This window comes from Grampus griseus (assembly GCF_964374135.1).
Source record: "Grampus griseus genome assembly, chromosome: 21".
NCBI classification, from domain to species: Eukaryota; Metazoa; Chordata; class Mammalia; order Artiodactyla; family Delphinidae; genus Grampus; species Grampus griseus.
The window spans coordinates 18,325,730-18,338,646 of NC_139015.1; the positions used below are offsets into that span (position 1 = coordinate 18,325,730).

Here is a 12,917-nt window from a genome sequence, read left to right on the forward strand (position 1 = left end):
AATGAGAATGTTATAGAAGGCAGACATATCTTATTAAAAGGAAAAGATCAGTCTGCCATACATTATGTACCCTGTTACATTAACTCCATTTCTTTTTCATTTTACTTCTCTTTTTCTTTTGTGAAGTCCTAGATGGGAAGAGGAATGAGTTATCTGACAAATTTAGATTTTGCAAACTTGTGCACTGAGGGGAGTACTATTGAAATACATTGTTAAGAAAGATTTCCAACATACAAATGTGTCATTTCCTTTTTCATGTGCCCTGCTGAAATATTATGTGATAAAGGCTTTAGGTTTCAATTGTTAAGAGAGGGAAGTGGATAAATCAGTGCTGCCGTCTTTAGGACACGGTAAAAGAAGTTTACTTATGCTTTTCCCAAATTGCTTCTATTGAGTGTATGTGTCTACTCTGTGTGTTTGTGTGTGTCTAAGCGTATGCGTGTATGTGATATGTGAGAGATATATACATATGGGATCAATAATTTGTGGTAGAATTTTTTTATCGTATCCCTAATTATTTGATTTGATTGTTTCAGTGATAGATATTTCTGCTAGATTTTCTGTGGGTGAAAAATGTATATGTGTGCTGAACTAGCAAGAGATTTTTGGCATATAATTTTGCATATTTTATTACAAATTATTGACTTTATTCAAAATATGACTAAATATATTTTAATTAGTCTCATCTGCTTAGTTTTTACATGATACTTTTGACTTTGTACTGCATATTGTCTTTACTGCTCATATAGCAGATCTTGGTTGGGCATCTATTATGTGCACTTCCCTGAACTAGATATAGGGAAAGGACACGAAAAATAAAATATAGTCTCTGTCTTCAAGAAGATCATGACCTAAGGCAAATTGGCATAATATAATTTGAGCACTGTAAGTGGTGTGAAAGTGCTCTATATAACTACTGTGGGGGTACAGGAGGGCCAAACCTACTTCAAGAGGAGAAAGAAAAACCTTCATGGAGGTGTTAGAATTTAAGTTCACCTTGAAGAATGATTAAGATTTACACGACATAAAAAACGGGGGTTAGGCGTCTCATTGGCAATGTGAGAATAGTGATAGAAAAGTCATAAAAGTGAGATTATAAATGTTTTACACAGGGTTTAGGAGCCATTGTTCTGGTAGTACACTGCCGACCTTCAGGCCCTAGCTCCCCCTCTCCCTAGCTGTGTTACGTTAACTAGGTACTTCAATGTTTTAGCTCTTGGTTTCCCAACCTGTAAAATAGAGAAAATACCTCATGGTGCTGCTGTGAGGATAAAATAAGAAAAGTTCATGTTAAAAAAAAATTGGTGTTTTAAAATATTGGTGATTCATTTATTGGTTGTTCTCTGTGTACTAGACAATTTACAAAAGTTATTTTTAATTCTCATAATCTTTAAATTGATATTATAACCATATAAATGGTTATATATAGTCATGTGTATATATATATTTTATATATATATATATGTATATATATATATAAAGAATCTGCAATCAAATAAATTAAAATATTTGCCAAAGATCACATGGCAAGGAAAGGACACAGCCAGCATTCACATCTAGATCTCACATTAAAGAATTGATGCTCTTTCTCCTTCACTGCAGAGGATGAATATGGGTAGCATCAGGGGCAACATGGATGTTTCCAGGCCTTACCTTAATCCCTCTTACGGATGTGTTCTGTAAGTGTAGAGCTACTGGTTTCACAAGCATGTTAATTTTATGTTCACTTCATGTGGGTTTTTAACTGTTCATAAAATCAGAGTTTTTGTTTTTAAATAATAAGATTACAAAGTTATTTACCCCAAATCTTAACAGTGAAATTAACATTGAGAGTTTGAAGATAAATTCAAATAAGACATAGTCTTAGAAAAAAAGAATGTGCATTAAATTATATTACGTAAAGAAAGTTTTTTTTCATATCTATGTAAAGAAAGATACCCTGGGGAATGTATGAGCAATTGATATGAATAAACAAAAACTCAAGAAGAAAAATAAATAGTAAAAAATTACATGGAAATAGCCTTTCTACACTAAAAGTAAAAAAATGCAAATGAAAGCCACCTTAAGGTATCATTTAACTCTTACTAAAATCTAAATAATTCTAAAATAAACATTGTTACTGAATAGTGGTGAATTTGGTTTAAAACATAAGTGACTGGAATCTTTGTAAATGTGTACGATCTTTTTAAAGAGCAGTAAGACAGTAGATACTAAGAAGTTTGAGGTAGTCTTCCTGTCACCTGGTAGTTCAACATATAGTGAATTATCCTAAGAAACATTTCAAAAGAAGAAAGCTAAGTTATAAAAATATTTACAGCATCATCATCTATATTAGTTAAACATTGCCCTCCAAAGAACAGGGAACATTTTTCTAAAAAGAATTGTAGGAAAATGACTGCATAAATAAGATACATATATTTGATGAATTATTATATAGCCCATCATTTTAAATTTGAAAAAATAGTTCAAAGTATAAAGTTATTGATATGATTTTAAGGGAAATGCATAAGACCAAATGATAATGTACACTATGGTATCAATTTATAACAGGTATACACTCAATGTTTTTCTTCTGTTAGGGTGATGGGATGATAGAAGTTTTGTCCCAACTTATCTTTAATAGTGTTATAATGTTTTTGTAATAAAAACAGGAAAAAAGAAGAGTGTGTTTTCAAACAGAAAAACACTGAAATTCTTTCATTGTTTTTCCTGTTGTAGCTTCTCTAAACTTTTCACCCATTTCATGAAAAGCTGATATTGCAGAGATGTGTTTCACTTCTCATGAGAACATGATTTCAGTAGATTATACAAACTCAAACGATTTCATAATTCTTTATCAGTGCATTGACAGTTGTTAGGAATAAATTTATGAGAAGTTAGTTTTCTTCTTAACTTTGGAAAAGGCATTTAAAGGCACACTTAGATTATGTGAATTGTTCACTGGCTGATAAAGCCTCACATGTGTATATTCTCTAACATTACTAAAACATGTATACTATGGAGTAAGGAACTGGAGGAATCTGGTAAGTCTCACGAATGTCTTTGAGGCAAAAGTGGGAACCTTGGGGGTGAGATTTTTTGTTTCCGTTTCCTATTTACACACAATTCAGAGAAAAACCTTTTATTTCCCAAAGTGTAGCAGAAGAATTTTTTATATTTCTGCATTAGTGAAATGCAGACTTTTCTTGAGGCATAACCCCGGGTCTAAAATCCAGTCATCTTGCAAAATATTTTGTCTTTCATTTATTTATGGAATTTCTCCTAGTGATGAACACATGCTAAGTGGCAGGAACTCTCTAGTCATTGAACCAAAGAGATAAAAACTCCTGAGTCATGGATCTAACTTGTGCAAAAAGAGACAGACAATAGACACGATAAACAAGGGAAATGTATTTCATGTTAGACGGTGGTAAGTTTGGGGCTGGGAATCAAGGCAGGAAGGAGAAGAGGAAGTGAAAGAGGTAGGCTGCCATTTTAAATCTGATGCTGGAGAATGGTCTGTCTGAGCTAGTGAGCTTTTAGTCAGGACCCACGCGAGATCGGAGAGTGTTCACATGTTTTGAGCAGAGGAGTGATATGATCTGACTTACTTTTTTCAGAGGAACATTCTAGAGGCTGTGTGGAAAGTAAAGTGGAGGGAACTGAATGAAGCTGAGAGACCACATAGGGAGCTATTAAAATCGTCCAGGTGAGAAAGATGATGGGGCTTAAGCCAGGATGGCAGGAGGGGAGGTGACAAGAAGCAGTCAGTTTCTGCTTAGGGTTTGAAATCAGACCAGCAAGATCTGATGGTAGATTGGATGTGGAGGATGACAGAAAGTGGGTGACAAGGAGACCCCTAGGTTTGGGCCATATTAGAAATCCAGATGGTGGTGTTGTTAGGGAGATGCATATCCAGGTCTGCAGTTAAAAGGAGTGGCCTGGGTGGGAGATGAAGATGGAGAGTCATCAGCCGTATAGATTGTATCTAAAGCAATGAGACTAGTGAGCTCACCGAGGGAGTGAATAAAGATAAAAAGAGGACAAGAACTGAGACCAGGCACACTCCAGTGTCAGTAGTTTGGGAGATGAGAAGAACAAGCAGGAAAAAATAACGCTGTCCTCAGTGTACTGCCTCAGTACTATCTTCAGCATCTCTTCTCAACGGAAAAGCAAGAACATGACTAGATTTCCAGTGTACACTCAAGGCATTTCATTTTTATACATTTACTGCTTCTTGATTTCTCAGCATCTGCTTCTGCCTCTACCATATGAGGAATACAGCTCAAATTCCGTGTGGCAGGTTATGGGTGACCTGCATGTCTTGACATTCTTTTCTTTTTTCCCTGACCCTGACTTCCTGTTCTACCGTAGTGTCAGAGTTTCTTCCTTATTTTTAGTACTGCCATTCTTTCTTTACTAGCCTACTAAATATGTTTGTTTGTATCTGCCATATTTTTTCCCTGAAAAATAATTTCTACTCTTTGATTTTTTTCTCCTAGTCTTTGTTAAAGTGCTACATTTTGATGCTTGTTCATCAATTCTTTTGAATTTCCTCCTCCTTCTTAATGCCTCTTGGATTCGCCCCTCAATTGCCTACCCCACTGCTACTATCTAAGATGCCTGGCTGGGTAGATAAAAATGAACTGAAATCTAAAAATTGGGATCGAGTGGAAGGAATGGCTTTGAGGAAGTGAGGGGTTGCTATGCCACCAGATATGGGTCTTTGGGTGAGAGTGATCTAGAATGAAGTCCTGGCCTCTGGTTTGAATGCCCATGCTTTTCTAGCACTGCCATATTAATTCTGTATTGCCACACACCTGATTATGTCATGTATGCCTTGCTACACAAAAAATAGTAAAAAGTAGTAAAAAAAAAAAAAGAATGATTATAATAGTAAACAGATGATATAAATGGGTGGCATGCCAACATTAAAAATCCTGGAAAAAGAAAAGTTAGGTTGATGTGGAAAGTACACCATTGTAGCTAGCTGTATTATTAAAAAAAAAAAAATCTGATTCTGAGACATGAGATCTGAGCTGGATATATTGGCCTGGTCAGGACGCAGGTAGTGGTTCTGCCATGTAAATAGATGAGAGTCTCAGCGAGTATGGATACTAAGAATAAAAGAAAGAACAGAAAATGCCAGCAATCTTATGACAACGTCATCTATGATTAACTTAATCTATTTTTTAATAGAAAAAAGTATACTGATATTTCATACAGATCATGATTAACCCTTGTTTATACACTGCTCCAGAAAACAGACAGAACTCATGGTGCACCCAGAGTAGCCAGAGGGAAGTATTTTTCATTCATCATGCCACTCAACAGATTTTAGTGTTCATCTCCCTTTCACCCTCTATACCTCTATAGCCCAGATATTTATTTATTTATTTGTTGGCTGCATCACCCAGCATGTGGGATCTTAGTTCCCCGACCAGGGATCGAACCCATGCCCTCTGGAGTGGAAGTGTGGAGTCCTAACCACTGGACATCCAGGGAATTCCCAGATATGGTCATTTAGTCTAATCCACTTGTAGGCATTTATTAGAGGGTTTTCTTTTTCAGTTTTAATAAATCTACCCAAAGAAATCACAGTTTGAAATACAGTAATGTAAAAGATGTATATTATCCTCTAAAGCCCATAAAAGATAGATCAAAGTGTAGAGGGCTAAAGAAAAACAAAATTGAGAACGTCCCTGGTGGTGCAGTGGTTAAGAATCCTCCTGCCAATGCAGGGGACACGGGTTCAATCCCTGGTCCAGGAAGATCCCACATGCCGCAGAGCAACTAAGCCCATGCACCACAACTACTGAGCCTGCGCTCGAGAGCCCGCAAGCCACAACTACTGAGGCCCACGCAAGCTAGAGCCCGCCCGCCGCAACTACTGAGCCCACGTGCTGCAACTACTGGAGCCTGCGCTCCACAATAAGAGAAGCCACTGCAATGAGAAGCCTGCTTAGTTGCCCTGTGGCATGTGGGATCTTAGTTCCCCGACCAGGGATCGAACCCACGTCCCCTGCATTGGAAGGCAGATTCTTAACCACTGGACCGCCAGGGAAGTCCCAAGGATGTTTCCTTTGTATATAGGTGAAAATGGAGTCATAATATCTCAACTATTAGAGCCAAAACCATAGTCAAACACGTAGAGAAGGGGCTGGTAGACAGACTGACAGGAAAAGATTTCTAGGTACATAGCAGGAGTGTCTAAATGTATATACTTTGTGAGCCCATCCTTTATAAACTGAGCTCAAAGTTTAAAAGCTTTGCCACAGTCCTAACTGCTTTTTCTTTTTTTTGGCTGCGTTGGGTCTTCACTGCTGCACTCGGGCTTTCTCTAGTTGCGGCGAGCGGGGGCTACTCTTTGTTGTGGTGCGTGGGCTTTGCACTGCGGTGGCTTCTCTTGTTGCGCAGTGCGGGCTCTAGGCGCGCGGGCTCTAGAGCGCCAGCTCAGTAGTTGTGGCTTGCGGGCTCTAGAGCGCAGACTCAGTAGTTGTGGCGCACGGGCTTAGCTGCTCCACGGCATGTGGGATCTTCCTGGACCAGGGCTCGAACCCGTGCCCCTGCATTGGCAGGTGGATTCTTAACCACTGCACCACCAGGCAGGTCCCCCAATTGCTTTGAATTGTAGTTTTAAAATGCATTTAGCTAAGTTTTATTGTCGTCTCATTTTAAAAACTTATTTGTTCATTTGTTTTCCATGGCAAGTAAAAAACTGTCATCCAAATCAAATAATAGAGTGAATTAAAAGGGGGGAAATGGCAGGAGAGTCTGGACCTGAATTAATCAATTTGGTTTCCTATAATAGTGAATGTTCCCAGATAATCGTTTATTTAGCTTCACCTCTGCCTTAGAAAAGAGAATGTAGGTTCTATAAATTCCCCCTCTGCCTGCTTCCTCCAGAGTGGCTGAAGCATTTAAAGAACACACTCCTTGGTCAGATCAATAGGATTTACAAAAAACTAAGATCAGGTTACGGAATGATACAGGTACAAACTGCAAAATAAAGAATCTCCTTGGTAATATTTTTAAAAATACATTGACAGGAGTTGAGTCACATCCTTACTTGTCAAAACCTCTTCCCAAAATAGGATGAACGTTTGCATATGAATGGTTGTCCTTCAGTTTCTGGAGGAGACATGAGTTTGATGTCCTGGAGCTGCCAGTGCACTCAGTTACAACTTCAGCTCTGCTAAATCCATAACTCATCATTAGAGAAAATAAATAATAATCAGAAGATGTTGGCTTTAGGCTAAATTTATCAATCAAATGAACTGAACTGTTTCCAAGAAAAAGTCATACAATTTCTCTTCATGGCAAATGTTCTTAAAATGCAGTCCTCAGATGGACAGCAACAGCATCACTAGAAAACTTGTTGGGATTGCAAATTCTTTACCCCACCCTGGGGGTGGGGCCCCTCAATGTGTTTTAAAGGAAGCCCTTCAAATGATTCTGATGCACCTTAAAGAGACATAGACATAGACTGGGTCATAAAATATAATAGATTGTGCTTAAAAAGATACAAGCACATATTTGAGATGCTGCCAATGTATATAGTGAAGGAACCCTGAAAGAAAAATATGTGAGAAAGAAAAGAAAAAAAGGAAGCAAAGAGAAGAGAAAGGAAAGGGAAGGGAAGCGAAGGGAAGCGAAGGGAAGGAAAGGAAGACAAAGGAAAAGAAAAAAGCTGGCTCCTAATCTGTGACTAGACTTTGTTAAATCTTTCTAAAGGAATAAAGCTGATGCCTTGGCAAAAGAAAACTTGGCTCATGAAGCTCTGATAAAAGATCACAGGAAACATTTTTTCCAAATTTTGCATAACTGTTTGCTCTATCTGGAACCTCTGATAAAAGATCACAGGAAATATTTCCTTCAACTTTTCAGCTACTGTTTGTTCTAAGGGAAATTCTTTTTTTTCTTTTCGGCTGAATGGTTGTTTTCTGCCAGTTGGGTTTTTTTTTGGTTTTTTTTTTTGGCTAAGAGAGCAAAGTTACCTCTCACTCTAAAAAAACACACATCTACAATCACAGGTACACATTTGTACATAGAAAGATACATGAGTGGATTCATGTAAATCTGTCCTTTAATGTTAAAATTAAAACTTATGGGTAAGTATAATATGTTGTTATATAGGGCAGATATGTAAATTTAACTAACTAATTATACTTGTTCCCTTGCTAAAATTGGATTTTAATTATAAATGTCAATTTGAAACTTTTTGCCAAAGGGCCCTAGCAATTCCATGTGTAATTATCATATTTCTCCACGTGTTTGATAGAAGTATGGAACCGTGGGAGAGCTTTCCCAATCAACAGGAGGACACTAATAGCTGTACAGAATCTGTGAAGTTTGATGCTCACTCAATGACCGCTTTGCTTCCTCCGAGTAAGTAGAATGAGAGTGGGGTGCTCGTGGAGATTGTCCTTAGAGTTAGTGACACTATGTAAAATTATGGTCTTGAGACTTACCCTAAATGTGTACATTCCATCTGCCAGGTTAGATTTCAAATTTAGTCACCTGACAGATGGAACATCCCATCTTGCTTATAGTGTGGCTGCTTCTTCTCTTTTTAAAAAATGTATTTATTCATCTATTTATTTATTCATCCATTTTTGGCTGCGTTGGGTCTTCCTTGTTGCGCATGGGCTTTCTCCAGTTGCGGTGAGCAGGGGCCACTCTTTGATGTGGTGCGCAGGCTTCTCATTGTGGTGGCTTCTCTTGTTGTGGAGCATGGGCTCTAGGCATGCAGGCTTTAGTTGTTGTGGCTCGCAGGCTCAGTAGTTGTGGCCCACAGGCTTAGTTGCTCTGCGGCATGTGGGATCCTCCTGGACCAGGGCTTGAACCCATGTCCCCTGCATTGGCAGGCGGACTCTCAACCACTGCGCCACCAGGGAAGCCCTGCTCCTTCTCTTTTTTCCTTCAATTTTCCCCCTTTTCTTTATTGTTTTCTTCTCTCTACTTAATTCTTTTCTCCTTTTTTGTTCAATCCCTCATAGAACGTTATTGAACAATGTCTAAACTTTTGTTTTAATTTAGGAGTTTACAACCTGAAAACAAAATTTCCTTCTGTTTGATTAAACAATAAAAACAATGGCCATAGGAAAGAAATTTGTATTCACTTAATCAGAGAAATGTCTTCCTTTGCTAGTAAGTTTCCCCTCTACATTGAGTTATCTTTTCTACAATTAGCATCCCATTATGTGAATTGGTGTTCCATATAAACAAATAATACTAAAATATTACAATGTTCTGAAATATCCAGAGAATGGGCTTCATTGATCCATTCCAAAGTTTAATCAAAACGTGAGTCATTTTATTTCATTTTTTTCACATTATATTCAAATCATAAGAAGCATCCAAATACAAAACTATTGAGATGGAATTAGGAGAGACAATTTGCATAATTATCATTGACAATAATGTTTCTCTTATCTCACTTAAAATCTGAAAAAATGGTATAATTACATAGTTGCATGAAGAATTTTATTTTCACCCAGAATATATTCCCATGTGAAATGGAAGAATGAAATTTAGGTTTGCATGTATGTTGGTATGGTATCAATACTAAAGTTTTCCAGCTAGTGCCCCCAAATGAGACAAGTACAACTTGCAGAGAATAGTAACTTTGTCCTGGATGTTTAGTTAATGGATAAGACAATCAAATGTCCATACTGATACCTGTATTGGCTTCTTCTGTGACTGTCCCTTTTGCTTTGTACTGAATAAATAAGAACCTATTTTTTTGTTCCCTTTTTATTCCAATAGGTTTGATACTAGCAATGTAATTGGAGATTTCAAAAATTTTAAGTAAGAAGAGTAAGTTTTCTAACAGTAGGTTGAGCTTTTGTTTTTCAGATCCTAAAAATGGCCCAACTCTTCAAGAGAAAATGAAGTCTTTCAAAGCTGCACTGATTGCCCTTTATCTCCTTGTGTTTGTAGTTCTTGTACCTATCATCGGAATAGTGGCAGGTACAGTATTCTAGAGTTTTGAACCTCAGCAACTCATCTTGTGAATTAATTATTGCAGGAGCAAAAAGAAGCATTCAGTCTTTTGTATATGGGAGATTCATAAGGATGACTTCACATCACAAAGTGTTCCTCAGAGTTATTTCATGAAAAAATAGATTCTGCAAAATTATTAAGTAAAAAAAAATGTTTTTAAATAGCATAGAAAATGGAAGTTTGAGATAAAAACATAGATATGAAAAGGAAAGATGGAAAGAATTAGACCATTTCAAAAATATTACCCCCTGAAGTCCTATATATTTCTAATGATGCATCATAAATTTCATGGTAAGTATTCTGGTTGCCAATGTGAGGATATAAACATGATCATTTACATTAATGATGCCTAAAATATAAAAATAAGCCAGTTGTTCAAGAAATACACCTAGTATTAAGAGCAGAAAGTATTCCTGTGAGTCTTCAAACAGAGGAAACCTCGTAAAATAATGGCCTATCCCTCAGTAATATTTGTACAGTTTATATGGCCACATATTTCATAAGGGTATTATTTAAAACATCTCTAAAAATAACCTGCTAGCATCCTTTCAAAAAAAATAAAAATAGAACACTTTGCTTGGGTTCTACATGATGTTTTTAAGGTACTTTTTTTTTTTTTTTTGGAGAGTTTGGCTTGAATTGGGGATAAATTTGAGGATTTCTACAGAGGTGGATGGCTTGCATATAACTCAAGCAAATCTGTAAATATTGTTTTCCTCAGGAGCATTTTTGAGGGATTTGATTGGCATTTGAATTTATATACCTTGTAGCTCTCCTCTTTGTGAGTGGCAAGATGGACATATGCTCGAACAAGAGATAGGCTGGGAGGAAGATATATTTTTATGTGCATACTAATCAGATTAATAAGAAAATTCTCCTAATAAAGGCCAAACCTCCTCCACCAAGAGAAAACCTAAAGAATATTCCAAGAGAAAGCCAAAAATTCTACTAAGAAAGAAATGATAATGAAAACAACAATAACTGTAACATTTTTGTAATGCTTCTGAGCATGTACTATGTTCAGGCACTAGGCTATACATTTTCCACAGATTATCTCAATACACCTTACAGTTACCCTTGAGCAGATGTATGCCTACCCTCATCATCCACAAAAGGAAACTTCAGCAATGGAGTTGGAGTTCCCACCCATGGCTCCTGACTCCTAACTTCTGTGGTCTGTTATCTCCCAGTGCAATCGGGGTTTTAGAACAAAATATGGTTGGCCAATAAAACAACAAAACAAAACAGAGTTGTCATAATTTTAGGCAGGAAAATATTTTCTATATGTAAAAATCAACTCCTATTTTGAAACAAAAACATTAGCCAACCACAACAAACTGAACCAATCAGCCTGTCAAACCAACCACTGCCATCTAAGTAAAAGAACCTGATATGTTTGTCATTAAACAACTAACTTCCTGATGAACTGAGATTATCTGTGTGCTGTTCATGTATATGCTTATCTGTAGTTTGAAATGCATAACTGAAAGATGTGTCATTGTTAGGGATCATTAGCTAACAGCCAGTTAGAACTCGGTACATTTCATCACTTTTATACAAACCGTGGCCTACAGAGCCAACCTCAGGGAGTGCAACTTCTTTCTACTAGGCCCAGGCAGAATACGAACTGAAGTCTGGAAAGACTTCAGGGTTCTAACCAAGTTCAAAAATCTCTGGGCTATTAGAAAATACTACCAAGTCAACACATTTTTTCTAGGGTTGACAATGACTGATTTGAAGTAGCTTTGTTTCCTAAAGCTGTAGCATGTACCTATTACGACTGACAAAAAGCTAAAAATGTTCAAATCTTATAAGTTCCCGTTAGCACCCAAATTCACCAGAATTTGAAACAGATCTCCCTGTGTCTATCATACTTGAATAATAAACACTGACAATCCATTTACAGCTGTAAGTCGTAGGTCAGAATATTTTCCAAAAGAAAACTAAAATGCAATACATATCTCTACTTGATATCCAAAACTTTCAAATATAGACAAAATGTATCCCTGAAATGATAGAAATTACTCTGTTTTGGCAAATATAAATCAGTAGATAAAATAAAGTGTTATACATGAAAACTCTATTTAAAGTGTCTTATACATTGAAAGATATTTCTTAATTATAAAATCTCCTCCATGCGCTACCTTTTCTTCAAGAAGCTACTAGATCACTATCACAGTACAGTGACATAGAATAATGTCTCTGAAGAATAAGATATAATCTAAGATTAATGTATATAAATTGTTACTGATACATTGAAGATCCTTTAGCTCAAAATAATATAAATTTTTGGTAGGAGAAGGTTTTGCCAACATGAAAGAGCAAATGTGATCTGTAAAATCAAATATAACTCTCTCCCTAGGTCTTTGCACAAGCCATAAAATTTGTCTCCTTTCAAATGTAAAATAGAAAAGTCACAAAATGGCATCTCTCTGATGGGAATGAAAGAAATGAACATTTGAAAATATGAACTCTGTCATTCTTTACCTAGATTTCTGATACAGTATTAAATTTTTTAAAGAAAGTAAGGATTAAATTAGTTTTCATTCAAGATTTGGGAAAATAAGCAATATTGTGTTTTTAAGTCTATAAGCAAAAAATAGCCTTTATTGTCAGTTCATGTTGAACTTGGTATTAAAGAAAAATCCTTGGTTACATGACATTTTGTTAAATCAAGTCTTCCCTTTCTATACTGTGAAGAAGTTTTGCTTTACCCATATGAAATAAAAAGTATTTCCAGTGAAAGTAAAAATTATATGGTTGAGTAATTAGATCAATATGTCTGTTAAAGCACATATGTGCATTAATATATGATATTTGTTTTTCTCTTTTGGGATTGACATATATATACTACTATGTATAAAATAGATAACTAATGAGAACCTACAGTATAGCATAGGGAACTCTACCCAGTGCTCTATGGTGACCTAAAT

At 36.4% G+C, this 12,917-nt stretch overlaps 1 protein-coding gene across 1 annotated transcript in view; it reads left to right on the forward strand.

The window, feature by feature from the left end:
* Positions 1 to 265: 265 nt before the first annotated feature.
* Positions 266 to 12,917, forward strand: part of MSR1 (macrophage scavenger receptor 1) — a 67,929-nt gene continuing 55,277 nt past the window's right edge. Inside the window, exons 1-3 of the mRNA XM_082680464.1 lie at positions 266 to 350; positions 8,261 to 8,367; positions 9,838 to 9,951. Of these exons, the coding sequence (XP_082536590.1) occupies positions 8,265 to 8,367; positions 9,838 to 9,951 (217 nt within the window). The 5' untranslated portion in view covers positions 266 to 350; positions 8,261 to 8,264. The remainder of the gene's footprint in view (positions 351 to 8,260; positions 8,368 to 9,837; positions 9,952 to 12,917) is intronic.